Source organism: Rhinichthys klamathensis, unplaced genomic scaffold (genome assembly GCF_029890125.1).
Source record: "Rhinichthys klamathensis goyatoka isolate OS25496 unplaced genomic scaffold, OSU_Roscu_1.1 h1tg000599l_1, whole genome shotgun sequence".
Classification (NCBI taxonomy): Eukaryota; Metazoa; Chordata; class Actinopteri; order Cypriniformes; family Leuciscidae; genus Rhinichthys; species Rhinichthys klamathensis.
The window spans coordinates 1,197,501-1,220,000 of record NW_026607054.1 but is presented as its reverse complement, the minus strand read 5'-3'; the positions used below and the strand labels follow the sequence as shown (position 1 = coordinate 1,220,000).

General features: G+C 46.5%; 1 protein-coding gene across 1 annotated transcript in view; it reads right to left on the bottom strand.

Annotated features, from left to right (window-relative positions):
• The window catches only part of plxnd1 (plexin D1), a 142,422-nt gene that overhangs the window by 85,816 nt on the left and 34,106 nt on the right, over positions 1-22,500 (bottom strand). The window contains 11 exon segments of the mRNA XM_056240447.1: positions 1,854-2,003; positions 4,505-4,768; positions 4,921-5,005; positions 5,191-5,364; positions 7,235-7,374; positions 10,800-10,905; positions 12,604-12,743; positions 16,950-17,107; positions 20,200-20,290; positions 20,688-20,777; positions 22,077-22,175. Coding sequence (XP_056096422.1) covers positions 1,854-2,003; positions 4,505-4,768; positions 4,921-5,005; positions 5,191-5,364; positions 7,235-7,374; positions 10,800-10,905; positions 12,604-12,743; positions 16,950-17,107; positions 20,200-20,290; positions 20,688-20,777; positions 22,077-22,175 — 1,497 coding nt within the window.

Here is a 22,500-nt window from a genome sequence, read left to right as displayed (position 1 = left end):
TGAGTTGTGAGTGTGAGTTGTGAGTGTGAGTGTGAGTTGTGAGTGTGAGTTGTGAGTGTGAGTGTGAGTTGTAAGTTGTGAGTGTGAGTGTGAGTTGTGAGTGTGAGTGTGAGTTGTGAGTGTGAGTTGTGAGTGTGAGTGTGAGTTGTGAGTTGTGAGTGTGAGTGTGAGTGTGAGTTGTGAGTGTGAGTTGTGAGTGTGAGTTGTGAGTTGTGAGTGTGAGTTGTGAGTGTGAGTGTGAGTTGTGAGTGTGAGTTGTGAGTGTGAGTGTGAGTGTGAGTTGTGAGTGTGAGTGTGAGTTGTGAGTGTGAGTTGTGAGTGTGAGTGTGAGTTGTGAGTGTGAGTGTGAGTGTGAGTTGTGAGTGTGAGTGTGAGTTGTGAGTGTGAGTGTGAGTGTGAGTTGTGAGTGTGAGTTGTGAGTGTGAGTTGTGAGTTGTGAGTGTGAGTTGTGAGGTGTGAGGTGTGAGGTGTGAGTTGTGAGTTGTGAGTGTGAGTGTGAGTGTGCGTGTGAGTTGTGAGTGTGAGTTGTGAGTTGTGAGTTGTGAGTTGTGAGTTGTGAGTGTTGTGAGTGTAAGTTGTGAGTTGTGTGTTGTGAGTGTGAGTTGTGTGTTGTGAGTGTGAGTGTGAGTTGTGAGTGTGAGTTGTGAGTGTGAGTGTGAGTGTGAGTTGTGAGTGTGAGTTGTGAGTGTGAGTGTGAGTTGTGAGTGTGAGTTGTGAGTGTGAGTGTGAGTTGTGAGTGTGAGTGTGAGTTGTGAGTGTGAGTGTGAGTTGTGAGTTGTGAGTTGTGAGTGTGAGTGTGAGTTGTGAGTTGTGAGTGTGAGTGTGAGTGTGAGTTGTGAGTGTGAGTGTGAGTTGTGAGTGTGAGTTGTGAGTGTGAGTGTGAGTTGTGAGTGTGAGTTGTGAGTGTGAGTTGTGAGTGTGAGTTGTGAGTGTGAGTGTGAGTTGTGAGTGTGAGTTGTGAGTGTGAGTTGTGAGTTGTGAGTGTGAGTGTGAGTTGTGAGTGTGAGTTGTGAGTGTGAGTTGTGAGTTGTGAGTTGTGAGTGTGAGTGTGAGTTGTGAGTGTGAGTTGTGAGTTGTGAGTTGTGAGTGTGAGTGTGAGTGTGAGTTGTGAGTGTGAGTTGTGAGTTGTGAGTTGTGAGTGTGAGTTGTGAGTGTGAGTTGTGAGTGTGAGTTGTGAGTTGTGAGTTGTGAGTGTGAGTTGTGAGTGTGAGTGTGAGTGTGAGTTGTGAGTGTGAGTTGTGAGTGTGAGTGTGAGTTGTGAGTGTGAGTGTGAGTGTGAGTGTGAGTTGTGAGTGTGAGTGTGCGTGTGAGTTGTGAGTGTGAGTTGTGAGTTGTGAGTGTGAGTGTGAGTTGTGAGTGTGAGTTGTGAGTGTGAGTGTGAGTGTGAGTTGTGAGTGTGAGTGTGAGTGTGAGTTGTGAGGTGTGAGTTGTGAGTTGTGAGTGTGAGTGTGAGTGTGAGTGTGCGTGTGAGTTGTGAGTGTGAGTTGTGAGTGTGAGTGTGAGTGTGCGTGTGAGTTGTGAGTGTGAGTTGTGAGTGTGAGTGTGAGTGTGAGTGTGAGTGTGCGTGTGAGTTGTGAGTGTGAGTTGTGAGTGTGAGTTGTGAGGTGTGAGGTGTGAGTTGTGAGTTGTGAGTGTGAGTGTGAGTGTGAGTGTGAGTGTGCGTGTGAGTTGTGAGTGTGAGTTGTGAGTGTGAGTGTGAGTTGTGAGTGTTTGAGTTGTGAGGTGTGCGTGTGAGTTGTGAGTGTGAGTTGTGAGTGTGAGTGTGAGTGTGAGTGTGCGTGTGAGTTGTGAGTGTGAGTGTGAGTGTGAGTGTGAGTGTGAGTGTGCGTGTGAGTTGTGAGTTCTTCACTCACAGTGACGGGCAGATCTCCAGCGCCGGCGCTCAGCGAGCGGTTGATGGTGCAGTGGAACAGCTGATCGTTATGGAAGGTGATGTCACAGAGGTCTGAGCCAATCGTCACGGAGTATTCGTCCAGTGTCAGGTCCAGCTCGCTCGGCCCTTTCTGACACACAAAAACAACCACCATAACTGTATAACGTAATATGAGTGTGTGTGTGTGTGTGTGTGTGTGTGTGTGATGGTGGAAGATAGTGGAAGTGGACAAGGATTTTGTTCAGTATTTCACAGTGGAAATAGAAACCAAATGATTGACAGAATCGCAGGTGTTTATGACATGCACAACTAAACATCCTCTGATAATTAAGCACACACTTTGAAGGCAAACACACAGACACTGTTTCAGCTCTTTATCCTTCCTTCCTTCCTCTCCAATTCTTTAGGAGAGAATGAAGATAACACTCCCTCGCTCGGCTGTGCCTGTTAGACACTTCCTGTCTGACTCTTAGAGACTCGCAGCGTCCTGCAACACAGATCTGGACTCTCCCCAGTGTGTGTGTGTGTGTGTGAGAGAGAGCAATGCTCAACTACTTTAGTCATTACAGACCATAGGGTATATGCACAGGGAACTCGCACTGCGTCCTGAGACATGTTTGGGGAACGCCTCAGCATGACTGATGACTGAAGAATTGTATAATCACGGCAATCCTATTGGCCGGCGACAGCCATGACGTCACCGCTAGTGCGACCAGGAAGTATAAGATCCAAGATTCTTGACACCTGGTGACTCTCGCGTCTTTGCGGGGCTGGGTGCGCAAACTGCGAGCGGTTGTCGGTGAAAGTCCGCTCTCGTCTGTCTCTCTTCTCGAGGGAGGAGGGACAGTCATCTGCCCCCCACGGTTCCGGGTCCGCTCGTGCCGAGGCGGAGAGGAGACTGAGATCATGGGGATCTCAGATGGAGCTCGCCGAGGAGTTTGAGAAAGCTGTGAATCGAGGGTGACGAGGGTGAGCTGCTCCTCTGGTCCAGCGGCCAGTGCTCTGCTAGTCTCAGCCTCAGACGTCACGGCCACGGAACGTTGGCTAACGTCTGATGCATATGGTACACTTAACTGGAAACACTTCAGGAATGTCGAAGTCGTCATCTGATTGGTTGAATTTTATCGTATTTCCGGGGGGGGCGCGAGTGTTGCGTTTATTTTCGGTCCGCCGGGAAACAAAGCGCAGACGTGTGATTGCGGAAGAAAAACTGTTGTGTTTACATGAGTGACAATGAGCATTTATCAAGATCAGCTAAACGTAGGATTCTCAAAAGTATGCGAGGTTCACGGCATAGACTCTTGAAGTTTTCTTCTCCTTCTTTGATTTTCTATGCTGACTGACTTGTTGCACGCCGGTCTGTTGTTGTGGGGACATTTCCACGCCCCGAAACGTGACGCTGAACGAAACGAACTGTAATTGGTTGTTTGACATGTCGGTCAAACGGCCTTATGGGCGGGCCTTGGCCAAAGAAAGCTGCTATGAATTCCAGACCTTCAGCCGTCAGTCTGAAGGTCTGGCTACGCGAGACTAGTGCTCTGCTGGCTTCGAGCCAGGCTGCCCCAGATACAGACTTTAGTACTCCCCTTTATTTTAAGGGTCATGCTGAGTACGTCACCTGCAGCCACATTGCTAAGCTGCATGGATGTTGTAGGCTTTCTCTCATCTGAGAGTCGTCATGCTGAGGCCTCCATCCTCCAGAGCTCTCAACAACAGAGAGTTGTGTTTTAGGCCCTTCGCTCCCTCAGCTCTGTGTTGTGTATATCTGAGCTTAGCTGTTTTCTAATTAAAAAAAAATACATGCGACAGGCCTCCTCTTCTTCAAGAGTCATCCTGCTGAGGCCTCCATCCCTCAGAGCTCCATGCAAACAGCTTCACCATTGCAGGTAGAGTTAGAGAAGAGGCCTCTCTCAGTAACAGAGAGTTGATCTCTAGGCATCTCGCTCACTGAGCTGGAGACCACATTGGTGTGAGTGTGGCAGGGCTCCTCTTCTAGAGTCGTCCTGCTGAGGCCTCCACTTCCCATAGCCCTGTGAAGGAGCCATCTGTCTCTGGTTAGAGACTGTCGTCAGGTTCATTATTCAAAGAAAACAGGTTGTTGGCTTCAGCTGATAAAGCATGTTAGCCTCCCTGGTACAGGGGTTGATTCTGGTCCCCCTGAAAGTAGCAGGCTGGGGCCCAATGGGTCTGGGTCATACTCCCTTAAAGGAACCCCTCTAAGTTGGGATGTGGTGTCCAGGCCTTTGAGCTGGCTCTGGGTCAAGCCCTTCGTGTCAAAGCACAAGGATGTGTAGTGCGTAGGGCGTAGGGGCTAGTGCTACTGACAGCCTGATGTGCGTGCAGTAGGGGGATTTAACTCTGGGTTAAATGTGTTCGTGCTTGTAGCACAGCCATGATTGGCATAAATCCCCTCAGCATGGCAGCGTGGGTATTTCGTTCCCCAAATGTGTCTCAGGATGCAGAACGAGTTCCTCTTCGAAAGGGAACGTCTCGGGTTACGACTGTAACCCTTGTTCTCTGAGAACAGGGAACGAGACACTGAGTCCTGAGACACTTCGGGGAACGCCTCAGTGTGGCTGATGACTGAAGTACTGTATAATCACGGTGAGGCAGACACACACACACACTCACGTTGATGACGAGGATGAGCGGCTCTCCAGTGTGATGTTTGATGAGCTTCTCTTTGTTGGCGGTGTAGAACTGCGGATCCTCCACGTAGTCGAAGTGAAAGTGTTCAGCGAGAGGCTCCTGGTCCTCGTCCGGCCCTCGGTCCCCTGAAGAGTCCACTCCTCGGTACAGCACCTGGTTCAGGTAGAAGAGAGCCGTGGTCTGCTGGGACTGACCCGCCGGCGGAGACTGACACACCATGAGAGTGGACGACACACACGAGCAGTTCTGCAGAAAACACACGTGTTCACTGATATCACATGATGAACTGATCTGATCTGAATAATGACTCTATCATCTTCTGTAGAGCTGCTGAATCTGATGACGTTTGCATCATTGATTCTGTTGTTTTCCTGTCAATAAAAGCCATTATTTCTCACCGTCTGTCCGACTCCAGTCACCTCCATCACGGCCGACTGCACCAGCCCGAAGCCGTAACCCGTGACCGAGATCCTGCGACCACCACTGACGCCATGAGGAACACAGAGGAACAGATCTATGTGAGACTGTATGCAGCATCATGCCCAGCTAACCAAAGTAAGAACGTCCATCTCTAATGTAGGGAATGAAGCGGATATGACATCCAGCACAGGTTTCCTCGTGTCTCACACACTGACCGTGAGCAGCGACGGTCCTGTGGTGTGTCGTACCTGAGGAAGCTCTTGCTGGGTCTGATCTGACTGATCGTGGGGTTTTTCTCGTAGGTGAAGGTGAAGCTGGGCGAAGCGCTGAGGCAGGGCCGGCCGTCGTACACCACACACACAGACACGTTCTCTGCCAGCACGGCGGGAGGCATCACACACCCGATCACGTCACGCGACCGCCTGCAAACACACACACATTCATCTGATGTAACGTATCACAACACAATCATCTGACTGTATAGTTCTGATTCACAAATATAAGCCCATTCCTGATGTAATAATAATAATAATAATAATTCATCACATTTTATATAGCGCTTTTCTGGACACTCAAAGCGCTTCACATAGAAGGGGGAATCTCCTCAACCACCACCAATGTGCAGCATCCACCTGGATGATGTGACGGCAGCCATATTGCGCCAGAACGCTCACCACACACCAGCTTACTGGTGGAGAGGAGACAAAGTGATGAAGCCAATTGGTATATATATATGGGGATGATTAGGAGGCCATGATGGACAGAGGCCACTGGGCAAATTTGGCCAGGATGCCGGGGTTACACCCCTACTCTTTCGAAAGGATTTCGAAAGATTTCGGAGTCATGTAATAGCATATTTAACATTTTAGTGAACAGTGCTTTTTGTTCAAGTCCCCCTGTAGTCAATAATTGTATCCCCAAAAACTCACTTTTGATCACCAAAATGACTTAAGCATTTTTTCCTTGAAAAATAAATAAATCTGTATGCCCTTAGGGGTTAAAATAGCTTGTAACTCGACACAATTAAAGTTCCAAGAGCTCCGGTCTCTATATCTCCTTCTCAGCGGAGCTAACGTCTATTCAGATTATATATTGGAAACACAAACAATGATAATCTTAGGTACTGATTATGTTCTTTATTTCATGTTATTACACGGCTCTGTGTAATACTTGATTCTGATTGGTCAATCACACATCCAGCGGTGTATTATTCCCAGATAACAGCAGAAACACAGGCTCATCCGGTCACTGAAGTCAGCAGCGCTATACACTCTTTCTTCATGGAATTTTTGTGTTTTGGGAGCTAATAAAATATTAAAACTCAGTCAAATCAGTATTTTGATTATGCCATCCGGTATCGTGGACTCGCTCTCTCTTGTTTAATATAAACGCAGTGGCGGCCATTTTGTGACTATTGTTCTGTTCACTGTTGGATTATAAGAAACAAACAGGTGCGATTTTAAAACAGTTTAATCTGAAATCAATATCTCTGATCCCCATAGCACTTATTAAATGCCGTGTAATAAGTGTTATGACTGTATACCGTATCTCTTAAATGTCCGTCTAGTTTGATCTCGCCGCTGAAACTGCTCTCTCCACTTTGCGTTTAAAGAGCTAATAAAATATTTAGAATCAGATCAATATTTTGTGTCTAATTATTTACTTATGTGGCAAGAAGCCGTGTAATAATCGGTATAATGTACATCCAGCCGGTTGTTATCGCAGAATAAACCCCTTCAGGTGTGTGTGTGTGTGTTTGTCTGTGTGTGTGTTTGTGTGTGTGTGTGTGTGTGTGTGTGTGTTTGTGTGTGTGTGTGTGTGTGTGTGTGTGTGTGTGTGTGTGTGTGTGTGTGTGTGTGTGTGTGTGTGTGTTTGTGTGTGTGTGTGTGTGTGTGTGTGTGTGTGTATGTGTGTGTGTGTGTGTTTGTGTGTGTGTGTGTGTGTGTGTTTGTGTGTGTGTGTGTGTGTGTGTGTATGTGTGTGTGTGTTTGTGTGTGTGTGTGTGTGTGTGTTTGTGTGTGTGTGTGTGTGTGTGTGTGTGTGTGTGTGTATGTGTGTGTGTGTGTGTGTTTGTGTGTGTGTGTGTGTGTGTGTGTGTGTGTTTGTGTGTGTGTGTGTGTGTGTGTATGTGTGTGTGTGTTTGTGTGTTTGTGTGTGTGTGTGTGTGTGTGTGTGTGTTTGTGTGTTGTGTGTGTGTGTGTGTGTGTGTGTGTGTGTGTGTGTGTGTGTGTGTGTGAGATCTCAGAATAAAACCCTTCAGGCTGAGGAAGACCTGATCCTACACACACTCACATGTAGATGCTGCAGTCGTGAGTGGTGTTGATCCTGACGCTGACGGTGGATCCGGCGTCCAGGAATTGTCCGCTGATGGTGAGTCTGGTTCCTCCAGCGAGAGGCCCGTGTGGCGGGGAGAACTCCAGCAGTCTCGGCTCCTGTGTACGAGGAACACTTACTCAAAGAGTTCACAACTAACTGAGCTTCAGTAGAGCAAGATCTGATCAGGTAGGAGCTGGGAAAAATCAGCTCCTGCTTCCCAAAACACATCGTACTGTGACAGGCTTTAGCCAGAAGAGCAACTCAACCAGCGAATCAACTAGAAACGCTACAATGTTCCAAAGACCACTTTAGCTGTGTTTTCCACAAGCGGCAACCTTCCTGAAGGGACTTAAACTGCAGTTCCTCCACTGGCCACTAGAGGCCGGCTGCAGAAGAGACTCAATCCCATAGACCCCCATGTTAAAATGCCCAACTTTACAGCAGAATAAAACATGTCTACAGTCTGGTGCAAAAAGTGGTTTTGGTCTATATAGCTAATTTTGCCCTTCATGACGACTGAGGGGGGATGAATTTTTTCATAACTCGTGCGTTTAAATTATATTAAGCCTAAAATCTGTATAATTAAGGGCGTGGCCACTTGAGTGACAGGTGGATTGCCTCTGATGTCACTGCTAGCCGTTTGTCTGTTAGCGTCACGTCACCTCAGCTAATCCGCCTCGCTGCACATTTTCGTTTATCCGGGAGCGACGCTGCCAAGATGGCGACGGCCGGCTCCGCCCACTTTGGGCTTTAATAATGCTCTTCAGAAACACTACGGGTGACTCACGGACACTACGCCCATATTTGTTTACAGTCTATGGCTTTGCATCAGGAAGGTGTGGTAATAGTAAGTTATAGGTAGCAGCACATATAAATATTCATATTCCAGAATGTTAAAGAGCTAAAGCTGTTGATAAAGTCCGAGTGCAGCGGCTTCGATCATATAAACTCTTCTGGAAGGTTAGTTTAAATTAGCATGTCATTAGAAGTAATGTGGCATGTAGAGTGAACGTTAGAAACACACACACACACACACAGTCCAATCAGACCATGACATCACTTCCTGTCGAGGCGAGGATGTTAGAGCGTAAGTGTGTGTAGCTCAGACAGATGTTTCCTGAGGAAGGCGCTTTGGAGGAGGAATGATTCCTCAGGGAATAACCTGGACTTTCCTCTTTTATAGTTTCTCTAGTTCTGCTCCAGCTCCATTTCCCACCTGAACCAGTCCTCCCACCTGAACCAGTCCTCCATCTGAACCAGTCCTCCCACCTGAACCAGTCCTCCTTCTGGAAACAGTCCTCACACCTGAACCAGTCCTCCCAGTCCTACCACCTGAACCAGTCCTCCCAGTCCTCCCACCTGAACCAGTCCTCCCACCTGAACCAGTACTCCCACCTGAACCAGTACTCCCACCTGAACCAGTCCTCCCACCTGAACCAGTACTCCCACCTGAACCAGTCCTCCCAGTCCTACCACCTGAACCAGTCCTCCCACCTGAACCAGTCCTCCCACCTGAACCAGTCCTCCCAGTCCTACCACCTGAACCAGTCCTCCCAGTCCTACCACCTGAACCAGTCCTACCACCTGAACAGGTCCTCCCAGTCCTACCACCTGAACCAGTCCTCCAACCTGAACCAGTCCTCCATCTGAACCAGTCCTCTGTCTGGAACCAGTCCTCCCACCTGAACCAGTCCTCCCAGTCCTCCCACCTGAACCAGTCCTCCCAGTCCTACCACCTGAACCAGTCCTCCAACCTGAACCAGTCCTCCATCTGAACCAGTCCTCTGTCTGGAACCAGTCCTCCCACCTAAAGCAGTCCTCCCACCTGAACCAGTCCTCTGTCTGGAACCAGTCCTCCCACCTGAACCAGTCCTCCCAGTCCTCCCACCTGAACCAGTCCTCTGTCTGGAAACAGTCCTCCCACCTGAACCAGTCCTCCCAGTCCTCCCACCTAAAGCAGTCCTCTGTCTGGAACCAGTCCTCCCACCTAAAGCAGTCCTCCCATCTGAACCAGTCCTCTGTCTGGAACCAGTCCTCCCACCTGAACCAGTCCTCCCAGTCCTCCCACCTGAACCAGTCCTCCCACCTGAACCAGTCCTCTGTTTGGAAACAGTCCTCCCACCTGAACCAGTCCTCCCAGTCCTCCCAGCTGAACCAGTCCTCCGTCTGGAAACAGTCCTCCCACCTGAACCAGTCCTCCCAGTCCTCCCACCTAAAGCAGTCCTCTGTCTGGAACCAGTCCTCCCACCTGAACCAGTCCTCCCAGTCCTCCCACCTGAACCAGTCCTCCGTCTGGAAACAGTCCTCCCACCTGAACCAGTCCTCCCAGTCCTCCCACCTGAACCAGTCCTCCGTCTGGAAACAGTCCTCCCACCTGAACCAGTCCTCCCAGTCCTCTCACCTAAAGCAGTCCTCTGTCTGGAACCAGTCCTCCCACCTGAACCAGTCCTCCGTCTGGAACCAGTCCTCCGTCTGGAACCAGTCCTCCCACCTAAAGCAGTCCTCTGTCTGGAACCAGTCCTCCCACCTAAAGCAGTCCTCTGTCTGGAACCAGTCCTCCCACCTAAAGCAGTCCTCTGTCTGGAACCAGTCCTCCCACCTAAAGCAGTCCTCTGTCTGGAACCAGTCCTCCCACCTAAAGCAGTCCTCTGTCTGGAACCAGTCCTACCACCTAAAGCAGTCCTCTGTCTGGAACCAGTCCTACCACCTAAAGCAGTCCTCTGTCTGGAACCATGTTCGACCCATTATGATACTCCACTCTCTGCAAGATACTCGTTGTGTTTGGAACACGGTTGTTACTAGTTGGTCCAAAAATATGTTTTTCTATTGTTCCCATTAAGTTGAAAACTTTATTTCTGAATGTTCTCTGACCGTTTAAAGTGTCCAGTTTAATGTTTTTAAAAACCTTTTTTCTTGGTTATTTAACGTTAAGGGAACATTTCATTGTATCATTCTTCAAACATTATGGGAACGTTACTTTTGAATGTTCTCTGAACGTTCTCAAAAAAGAAACGATTAACGACTGTCTAAAACGTTCCATGAACGCTGTATAAATAATGATTTTGTTCTGATGTTTTGAGACCATTATTAAAGAACTTTGAGCAAACGTTCTATTAACGTCACAGGAAGAACCTTCAGAGAACCTTGCACACATTCGGAGAACGTCCCCTGTTCACTGGAATCAGTGCAGGAACAGCAGCACAATCACACTCATTATAAACACAGCGCTGTATCTCTCAATGCCATGAGAACATGACATCAGCCCAGAAACTCAGACAAAACACACCGTTCCTGAAGTTCACAACGGCCATTAACAGGGAATAAAGCTGATCTCGAGAGTGTGTTGTCTTTGCTCTCAGTTCTTTGAGTTCAAGCATTCAAACACGCCATCATGTCACACACTCGTGGGCGAGCGTGTTCTGTCTGTGTTAGCCGTCGAGGCGAGGCTGGTGTGAAGCACAGCGAAGGGTGTGATGGGAACACATCAGGAGGAAGACAGAAGAACTACAGCATGACCAGAGAACACAAGGCCTGTACGCACCACAAACGAGAACACGTCCTTCGAAAACCCCACTGCGTTACCGGCCACGCTCACCGCCACACGGTCACTGATCGTCTCCCATGATGCACCAGTCTCACAAACCAACCTGCAACAACACACACACACACACACCTGACATCAGCGGCGGGTCATGACCCAAAACACGGCACATAAAAGTTACAGGAAAGTTTTTTCTGAAACGTTTAAGTTGGACATTCGTCTAACATTCTTAAATGTTACTTTCTTCAGAACATTCAAACGTAACGTTCCCATGATTAATGATTGAGGAATGATACAACGAAATGTTCCCTTAACGTTCACATAACCAAGACATTTATAAAACATTTTATGTCATGCTTTAAAGGAATTGTGTTTGTGTTTGTGTTTGCCTGCGTGTGTGTGCGTGCGTGCGTGTGTGTGTGTGTGTGTGTGTGTGTGTGTGTGTGTGTGCATGTTGTGTGTGTGTGTGTGTGTGTGTGGTTACCTGACTGAAACAGTGTAGTGTTGCATGTAACAGGGGACTTCCTCTGTGTGTGTGTGTGTGTGTGTGTGTGTGTGTGTGTGTGTGTGTGTGTGTGCATGTTGTGTGCGTGTGTGTGTGTGTGTGTGGTTACCTGACTGAAACAGTGTAGTGTTGCATGTAACAGGGCACTTCCTCTGTGTGTGTGTGTGTGTGTGTGTGTGTGTGTGTGTGTGTGTGTGTGTGGTTACCTGACTGAAACAGTGTAGTGTTGTATGTAACAGGGCACTTCCTCTGTGTGTGTGTGCGTGCGTGTGTGTGTGTGTGTGTGTGTATGAGTGTGCTTTTGTTTTTGTGATATATGAGGACACAAATGTGTATAATGACATGCATATTACACTGGTATTACAACTTACACGTGATATATGAGGACATTGCATGTGTCCTCATATTTCAAATAGCTTAAAAAACATAAAAAACAATGTTTTTTTTTATGTAAAAATGCAGCATGTCTCCTGTGATGGGTAGGTTTAGGGATAGGGGCAGTGTAGGGGGATAGAATATACAGTTTGTCCAGTATAAAAGTCATTACGCCTATGGAATGTCCTCATATATCACAAAAACAAAGCTGTGTGTGTGTGTGTGTGTGTGTGTGTGTGTGTGTGTGTGTGTGTGTGTGTGTGTGTGTGCATGTTGTGTGTGTGTGTGTGTGGTTACCTGACTGAAACAGTGTAGTGTTGCATGTAACAGGGGACTTCCTCTGTGTGTGTGTGTGTGTGTGTGTGTGTGCATGTTGTGTGTGTGTGTGTGTGTGTGTGTGTGTGTGGTTACCTGACTGAAACAGTGTAGTGTTGTATGTAACAGGGCACTTCCTCTGTGTGTGTGTGTGTGTGTGTGTGTGTGTGTGTGTGTGTGTGGTTACCTGACTGAAACAGTGTAGTGTTGCATGTAACAGGGGACTTCCTCTGTGTGTGTGTGTGTGTGTGTGTGTGTGTGTGTGCATGTTGTGTGTGTGTGTGTGTGGTTACCTGACTGAAACAGTGTAGTGTTGCATGTAACAGGGGACTTCCTCTGTGTGTGTGTGTGTGTGTGTGTGTGTGTGTGTGTGTGTGTGTGTGTGTGTGTGTGTGTGTGTGTGTGTGTGTGTGTGTGTGTGTGTGTGCATGTTGTGTGTGTGTGTGTGTGTGTGTGTGTGGTTACCTGACTGAAACAGTGTAGTGTTGCATGTAACAGGGGACTTCCTCTGTGTGTGTGTGTGTGTGTGTGTGTGTGTGTGTGTGTGTGTGTGTGTGTGTGTGTGTGTGCATGTTGTGTGTGTGTGTGTGTGTGTGTGTGTGTGGTTACCTGACTGAAACAGTGTAGTGTTGTATGTAACAGGGCACTTCCCCGATGGAGACGTTGACGTGATCCGCTCGGTGTCCCAGATTCCTGCCCTGAACCGTGAGCAGCGTCCCGCCCATCAGAGGCCCCGTCAGCGGCTCGATCTGCACACACACACACACACACACACACACACACACACTAATGTACACCACCAGTCAAGTTTTCGGAATTATTAAAAATATATATATATTTCTGAACGAAGTCTGTTCTGCTCATCAAGGCTGCATCTATTTGATCAAAAATACAGTAGAAATGTTAAATATTATTACACTTTAAAACAGTGTGCCATTCATAAACAACACCGGAGAAATAACCGGCTTATAACCAACTGCATACTTACAGGTGTGGTCTAAAAAATGAGTAACCAAGGAGACTAACTAGTGGCGGGAAAATGAGAACAAAGGAACTCTAACTAGTGATGTCAAGTCCGATTCATTTCCATGAATCGGTTCTTTTGGACAGTTTGGACACACACACACACACACACACACAACAGCTTCAGTGTTCGCAGTGAGACAGAAGTGAGGGAGGAGAAGGAGGAGAAGAGGGAAGTGAAACAAGCCAAACTTCAGCGGTTCACATGAGCACTGATGACTCCACACTCTGTCCTTACACACACACACTTACATTCTGATGATGATGCGAGTCTTCATTATCTGCATTATTACAAGATGAAATGTTCTATAAACTCTCTGTATGATGCCAGAGCCACAGTAATAAAGTCCTCCTCACTGACGAGTGTGTGGTTGTGTAATATGATTAAACTGCTGACCAGTAGTCAGCGCTGTTGCTGATGGATGTGGTATGGTCTGTCCACACACACAGTTTGATGTCGATATGCCAAAGAATCAGCTTGGCACTGCACCATCAACTGTTGATGTGTCATTAGAGAATGGCTCTGTCACTCAAAAAGCTCTTGATATCTTTTGTCCGGCATGTGTGAAGACGATGTGAGCCGATAATGCTGAAACTCAGACCTGTGGTCCAGGAGGAGTTCCCAACAGTAGGTGTGCAAAAAAATGCAAAATGGCGGCCAGCAAGTTAGACCTAGTATGGCATAATTGGTATCATTGTTCGTGGTATGACTAAAATAATCAGTAGCTATTCACATTTTTTAAGTATTTCATTTAAAATTTTGACCACAAGGTGGCACTGTACCGAAACTTTTTGAGTACATATAATGGCACATAGAGTTTTGTAACGATACGCTAATGTGTTTATAAAATACAGCATTTTATGACAAAATTCAAAATGGCCGATGCCCAAAATGGCCGATATGGGAAAGTTGGGTTTTTTTTCGACTTGTTTGCTGCACTGAATATAAAGAGAACTATGGAAGCTTGTTTCCGCCACTGAATGAAAAATAAAAAAGGTAATTGCGACTTTTTATCTCACAGTTCTGACTTTTTTTCTCACAATTGCGAGTTTACATCTCGCAATTCTGACTTTATTTCTCAGAATTGCGAGATATAAAGTCAGAATTTCGAGATATAAAGTCAGAATTTATTGATATAAAGTCGCAATTGCAGGTTATAGTCAGAATTGCGTGAAATAAAGTCGCAATTGCAGGTTATAGTCAGAATTGCGTGAAATAAAGTCGCAATTGCGTGTTGTAAAGTCAGAATTGCGTGAAATAAAGTCGCAATTGCGTGTTATAAAGTCAGAATTGATTGATATAAAGTCGAAATTGCGTGTTGTAAAGTCAGAATTGTGAGATATAAACTATTCTGAGGGGGAAAAAGTATTTTTTCCCCCTTAGAATTGGCCTGATAACTCGCAATTGCGAGTTTATATCTCACAATTCTGAGAAAAGATGTCAGAATTTCGAGATTTAAACTCGCAATTATGTGTTATAAAGTCAGAATTGCGAGATGTAAACTCGCAATTGTGAGAGAAAAAGTCAGAATTGTGAGATAAAATGTCGCAATTCTGTCTTTTTTTCTCGCAATTGCGACTATATTTCTCATAATTGCGACTTTATATCTCGCAATTGCGACTTTATTTCTCAGAATTGCGAGTTTATTTCTCGCAATTGCGAGTTTATTTCTCACAATTCTGACTTCATATCTTGTAATTGCGAGATAAAATATCGCAATTATTTATTTTTTTATTTTTTATTCAGTGGCGGAAACAAGCTTCCATAGAGAACAGTTAGGTTTTTCAGCAGAGAAGTTTTTTCACATCTCCAGACCAGCAGGCGGCGCTGTGCTGAATGCATTGCAGAGATTTAACCTCGTGTCCAATCTGGCGTGCTAGTCGTCGAATTCTTCACGTGTTATTTGAGAACGGTTGGGTTTATCATAAAGCTTGGTCTGAAGTAGCCTGGCTAACGTCATTGACACTGAGACGTGGTCTGGGAACCACATGTTCATTTTCTCGTATCTGAGGCGTGGTTTACGAATGCCCAGAGCCGTTTATTGGGTGCTACGAATGTCTATTAAATGCGCCTGTACCGTACGTAGCTCATAGCCAATCGTTTCAATTATACCAGATGCCGTATGTAGAGCGACAGAAGTTAAACGAGGAAGAAGACGATGGGTCAGAGATTTATTTGCGTTCTAAACTAGTACAATATCTAAGGCTGCATCGAGAGGTCACTTCGCGTCCGCTGCCATGTTGGATCCGATAAACAGCTTCGGTGTGTCGCATAGACGTCGTCATCGTCTTGCTCCTCCCTCCCCGTTCTGTGATTGGTCCCCTCGCTGAGGCGGCAATTTGGTCCATGGTATCCAGACTGCCTAGCAGAGTGAATAAAATCGCGCTGCGCAAAGGCAGTACGGGGAAACCCAGGCTAGGTCTGAAGACGATCTGAGCCAATTTTGGAGACAGAATTTCACAAACCACAAAAGTAGGATATGTAAAGAATCATCTGCAAATTTAAAACGTGTAAAACCGCAGTTCTCTGGAGGCCTGTAAACACTCCCGAGCTCATAATTATCACTGAACTGTGTAATGAGTCTCAGTTCTCGTCATTTTACCTGCTGTTGTCTTCATTTACACCCTTACCGAAGTGAGAGGCAGAGACACAAAGAGAAAGTGTGAAATAGAGGACAGAAATCAAATCACAGGCTTTTTTTAAACATATTCAAATGCAGAAAATAAGTTTGAGGGAAAACTAGGACACTGGCGGATTGTCCCGAGCGCTTCGCTCACACACACTCCAGACTGAACTCATTCATCATGCTTTACACACAGACTTCTCTTTCTACAAGGCATTTATCCATTGTGCTTCATGCACTGCAGCCACAGACATCAACAGAAACCTATACACTTCATCCAGCCGCATCACGTGCTTGCATACAGGTCTGGAAAAGCAAGATTTGAGAGTTTTGGGAAAGAATTGCGAAATGCATCTTGTGTTCTGGGTGAATTTTGTCCACGAAAGGTGTTCTCTGTTACTTGTGGAAGCATGTTTTCCACTTCAATACTTTACTCTAAGAAACTGTAGAAAGTGAGTGATAACTGTCTCAGCTGGTTAGCATTACACCTAGAAGCACATCATGTCAGAGCTGGTGCGAATGCTTCTGGAGAACCGAAAGCAGAAGGAGGCGGATGAGTGTTTGTGCAGCGGATCCGTACTGAACCTTCGCTCTACATCTGAGGACTCTTGCAACACAAGCACAGTCTCTCCATTACTCCTCTGTTCTCCAGTCTGCAGATCAGCGGATCTCTGCCATCTCTGAGTCACCATGAACCGCTCAGGGAATGTGGGTCAGGGCCACTATTGCGTATTAAACTGTGTTGTTAAGTCATGGTTGATTATGTCTTTGTGCCCAAACTAATCCCAACACGCTGCTTATAGAACAACAGAATAAAAAACTAATGGTTTATAGTGGCAACTTATGGTCACATAACTCACCAAGCTAAAACAATATGACTAAACTTGACCATGTGACCTGTGCCACATGAGAGTCCTTGAGCGCTGGAGTTTTGGTTTCATTGATGTGTGCGCTCAGATATGGAGATAAATGTTTCACGGGTTCATATTGAGCTGCCTCTCACTTTCGCTTGCAGACTTTAGCATATTTAGAGCAGGATTCACACATTGTGGGGCTTCTTCAAGTCAGTCTTTATCTACTCAACCTGCCGTTGCGCTTGAGCCATATGGCCTTCGTTCCTTGCTTAAATATTAAATTATGTTTTGTTTCTTGTGCAGAAAATGAAAGGAGGTCACAGCTCCAGAACAACACCAGGCTGAGTCAATATCGACTGGATTTTCATCTCTTAAATTCTCACTGCTGTTCATGATCTCGTTAATGATTTGCCTTTGCTATGTCAGTGTTGTTGTGTGTTTGTGTCCGTCTCACCTTCTGGATGTGTGGATCTGGGCAGTGTGCAGTGATGGTCTGGCACTGGTCTCGCTGACGACACTCGCTATGGCACCAGACACACATGTGACCCTGCGTCTCACGACCCCGACACTGGGAGCAGTCGGTGTCCCCCGCACCACAGCTGTACACCTCCACTGCACACACACACACACACTCAATATCTGTCCACTGAAGCCCTTTTGAAACGTGTGATGAGCACATGACAGCATCATCAAACTACAGTCTGTGCATTTGATAATATCTGAAAGCACATCCGTGAACAACAGTGTTATTGAGCTCTAAAACAACATGTCTGCCACTATAAAGCATTATGTTGATGTCACATCCGTTAATGAACGCAATCTGGACGTTCTGTAATTTCTCTTTGAACACAATTCTTCTGCACTGTTCATGAGCTCACCCATATCACACTGCAGGACCATTCAAGATAAAGGCGATAAAATGGTGGAAAAACAACCTCTCTACACTTTCTCCCACACATTCACATAGAAGTTCATGTCAAAACTGTGGGGAAATGTATGGGACACGTTTGTCCCCATAACTGAGAAGTTTCTCAATCCTCATGCACCGGATTAGGGGATCGGGAAGCCCGTTCTCTGGCATCTTCCGGTCCAGCAGAGGATATCCAGCTTGACGAGGATAGAGAGGGCAAAGAGAGAGAATCAGTTGAGCCCTCTCCTTCCATCAGCCCTGTATATGTGGAGTTACGGGATCCTTCCATCAGCCCTGTATATGTGGAGTTACGGGATCCTTCCATCAGCCCTGTATATGTGGAGTTACGGGATCCTTCCATCAGCCCTGTATATGTGGAGTTACGGGATCCTTCCATCAGCCCTGTATATGTGGAGTTACGGGATCCTTCCATCAGCCCTGTATATGTGGAGTTACGGGATCCTTCCATCAGCCCTGTATATGTGGAGTTACGGGATCCTTCCATCAGCCCTGTATATGTGGAGTTACGGGATCCTTCCATCAGCCCTGTATATGTGGAGTTACGGGATCCTTCCATCAGCCCTGTATATGTGGAGTTACGGGATCCTTCCATCAGCCCTGTATATGTGGAGTTACGGGATCCTTCCATCAGCCCTGTATATGTGGAGTTACGGGATCCTTCCATCAGCCCTGTATATGTGGAGTTACGGGATCCTTCCATCAGCCCTGTATATGTGGAGTTACGGGATCCTTCCATCAGCCCTGTATATGTGGAGTTACGGGATCCTTCCATCAGCCCTGTATATGTGGAGTTACGGGATCCTTCCATCAGCCCTGTATATGTGGAGTTACGGGATCCTTCCATCAGCCCTGTATATGTGGAGTTACGGGATCCTTCCATCAGCCCTGTATATGTGGAGTTACGGGATCCTTCCATCAGCCCTGTATATGTGGAGTTACGGGATCCTTCCATCAGCCCTGTATATGTGGAGTTACGGGATCCTTCCATCAGCCCTGTATATGTGGAGTTACGGGATCCTTCCATCAGCCCTGTATATGTGGAGTTACGGGATCCTTCCATCAGCCCTGTATATGTGGAGTTACGGGATCCTTCCATCAGCCCTGTATATGTGGAGTTACGGGATCCTTCCATCAGCCCTGTATATGTGGAGTTACGGGATCCTTCCATCAGCCCTGTATATGTGGAGTTACGGGATCCTTCCATCAGCCCTGTATATGTGGAGTTACGGGATCCTTCCATCAGCCCTGTATATGTGGAGTTACGGGATCCTTCCATCAGCCCTGTATATGTGGAGTTACGGGATCCTTCCATCAGCCCTGTATATGTGGAGTTACGGGATCGCCACAGCCAGGTTTAACTCAGTCTCAGCCTCAGACTCACGCCCACGAACCGCTGGCTGAACACACTCTTCTGGAAACACCTCAGGAGTTTCGAAGTCGTGATCTGATCTGAATTCTACCGGATGTCCGTGAGACGTGTGTGTCGCATTCTTTATCGGTCCGCCTGGAAACAAATGCCGCGACACCAAAACCCCTTGCGGAAGAAGAACATCGTCGTGTTTACAACTGTGACAATGAGCGCTTACCAGGAGCAACTAAACGCTCGATTTTCAAAAGAATGTGAAGTTCGCGACTCCATTGTTGCAGTAAACTTGCACAACGTTCTTGAATTAATTATTTATAGATGTACGCCGGTCTGTTATTGCAGAGACATCGACATTATATTATTGCTGTCGCGCCCCTAAACATGACACGTGATTGACTGTGATTGTTTGCATTACATGCCATTCAGACGTCCTCTTGGGCGGTACTTGGCCAAGAAAAGCTGCAATAGAGTGCAGACCTATCGGTCGTTTGGATGGGTGGCTTTTCTAGGACGGGTTGCTTTCTTCAATTCACTACCAATGGTGGGTCTTGGAGAGTGCCTTTACTCATGTCAGGGTATGAAGGCCAAGATAGACTTGAAACGAAATTGAAGAACAAACTGAAGTGACGTTATTTCCAACAAAATCAGGCCGAAACTAAGTTCGTTTGGAGTTTGTTTTGGGACTTCGAAACAGCTTGCCTAAGTGAACTTTCTGGAAAGGTTTGCTTCGGCTGGTAAACACCTTCGCACTACCATTGGTCCGTGGCCATTACGTAAGGTAGGTGTGCGCGGAGGCTCCGGCTTTCCCAGCTCATTTCTCCTCGCGAGTCCAAGATAGTCAGTCATAGTGGCACTATGTCTAGTCCCATAGGATACGGCCTTGGGGTTGGCACGCGCTTGACTCCGGAGAGTCATTTAATGCTATGCCCACTATGTTTGTGCATAATCACAGCTCAGTGAGGCTGGTATCGGTTCCCCATAGCGTCAAAGTTTGAAACACGCCTCAGGTGGCGTATGAAAGCCGGTGGCCTGGGAAGGGGAACGAGATGCGGTGTTTGCCTCAGGTTTGCTGCCCGTCTCCTTCACACAAAGGAGTTGATGACATGTAGATCAGGTGCAGGCGCTCCACACGTGACGTCACGGACTGCCCTGTGCCAACGAATACTGGCTTGTTTACAAGTGTTTCAGACACCGGTCATGCTGAGAGTGTGTGTGTGTGTGTGTGCTCTGATGAGTCAGTGTGAGTGAACAGACAGTCTGATGGTGACGAGACACATGCTCAGCACAACTGTGATAACTACACACTCTTCTGCTGGATTTCATACACTTCCTTAAAGACACCGGTGAAACGTCTTATATGTGTTTGTTCTTGTGTGTGTGAGTGTGTGTGTGTGAGCGTGCTGATACCTGTCATTGGTTTTGGATTGTCTATATATGTGTTGGTTCCTCTTCTCCGCAGGTTCAGATGGAATATTTCGCTCCACCTTGTAGTTTTTAGCTGCACAAACATATGAAACTTTTATTCATTTTTGTAAAAATCAAATTCCTAAATTTCAGTTACAAACATGGAAGGTTGTTTCTGCCACAGAATAAAACAATAAAAAAGATAATTGGAACTTTTTATCTCATAATTATGACTTTTTCTCACAATTGCAAGTTTCTATGTTTAATTCTGAGGTTATTTCTTGCAATTCCGTGTTTATAACCTGTAATTCTGACTCTTTTGTTCTGAGAATTGTGTCAGTGTGGTAAAGTGAACGTGAAATGTAATCTTCAGACCTGAGTCGATGGAATGTGTCCGAGTCAGATATTAATGTGAATTTGTCAGTGACTGTATTTGAATCAAACACGTTCCCGCTCTCCCTGACGGGAGTGTGTGTATCGGATGAACTTACGGTCACTCCACTGCAGTTCACCGACGACCCGTCCAGCCACTGCACACCGTACAGCTGCCCATCAGCGAAGTCACAGTCCAGCGCAGTGCCCTGCACACACACACACACACACACACACACACACACACACACACACACACACACACACGTTTACTTTGCTATCTAAATGGGGACATTCCACAGACGTAATGGTTTTTATAATGTACAAACTGTATATTCTCTACTCTTACACTAACCCTACCCCTAAACCTACCCATCACACTCACACACACACACACACACACAGCATGACGACCACAGCATGTCCAATCACATCAGAGTCATGTTCACACAACATCACAAGACCATGAGACAGAGATGATCTCTCATGACTAACGGTCTCTGACATCCAGCGACTCTCATGGCCTCAGTTGCTCTCAGGAACGACACACACACACACACTACACACACTTTTGTGCATACGCAATACCTGCCTGTAATTAATTTCTGTAATTCCAACTATATTCACAAAGTTGACCCTAAACCCACCCATACCTGTCCTAACCTGTCCTATATCCACCTCAAGAACAGCACTCGTGTTTTACAAGACAACATCAGCTCAATAAAGCTTACTATTATTTAAGTATAGTAGTTAAAGACACCTAATATAACGAGAATGATTCCCACACTCAAACCAATGATTGTCCATGTCAATGGGTCCAGTTAACTGTTTGGTTACTGACATTCTTCAAAATATCCTCCTTTGTGTTCAGCAGAAGAAGGAGATTCATACAGGTTTGAAACAACTTGAGGGCGAGTAAATGATGACAGATTTCTCATTTTGAAGTGATCTATCCCTTTAAAGAGGCCATATTACACTCTTTCTCAGACTCTTGATGATGTTTCAGGCTCTACTAGAACAGTTCTCCTGCTTGAATGTTGATTATTCTCCTCATATTCTCCATTGTTGCGGCTCCTCTCTTCCCAGTCTGTCAGTAACGCTCTGTTCACTTCCTGTCTCTATGAAGCCCCTCCTTCTGGAAGCACACTGTGCTCTGATTGGTCGACTGGAGCAGTGTGTTGTGATTGGTCGAGCGCTTCGAGTGTGTTTGGGAAATGTCCCGCCCCTTTCCATAACCGCCAGTTTAACACACTACTGACTAACTCAACCAGGCCCCGCCCCTTTATTCTGCGTATGGATTATTATAATGAGGAATATTGTGACGTGTTCGTTCCCGGAAGAAACTCAAGACTACAATGGAGGCGTTTCAGGAGTTCAGAAACACTGACACTGATTCTGTCATTATCTCTGTTTACAGCAACAAAGAACCGGGCAAAACGAGCTGTGATCTGTGTGTGTGTGTGTGTGTGTGTGTGTGTCATGTGTGTGTAAGAACACTAGAGTCCTACATGTTGTACGTTCTTCAGGTCCAGGGTGAAAACATGAGAGCTTCCGGTGGCCAGCGGAGGAACGCCACGGCCCTCCATACTGGGACAGAACTGGGAATACTGGGAGAGAAACAGGAGGAGAGAAAACAATGGTGACCAATGTTTAGAGAACTGAGAATGCAAGTGTGTGTGTGTGTGTGTGTGTGTGTGTGTGTGTGTGTGTGTGTGTGTGTGTGTGTGTGTGTGATCATGTCAACACCAGAGGAAGGGTGGTGACAGTGAAAATGCAAACATCAGTAATTTACGACTGTACAAGCGCAATCAGACCATATTCTGCCGAATGTTTTTATGGAGAATCCGAGCGTTAGCATTCGAGGAAAAGACAACAAATCCCAAAAGTGCCTTAAATAACCACATATTTCCCCGCAGTTTTCGAGTCTGTCTT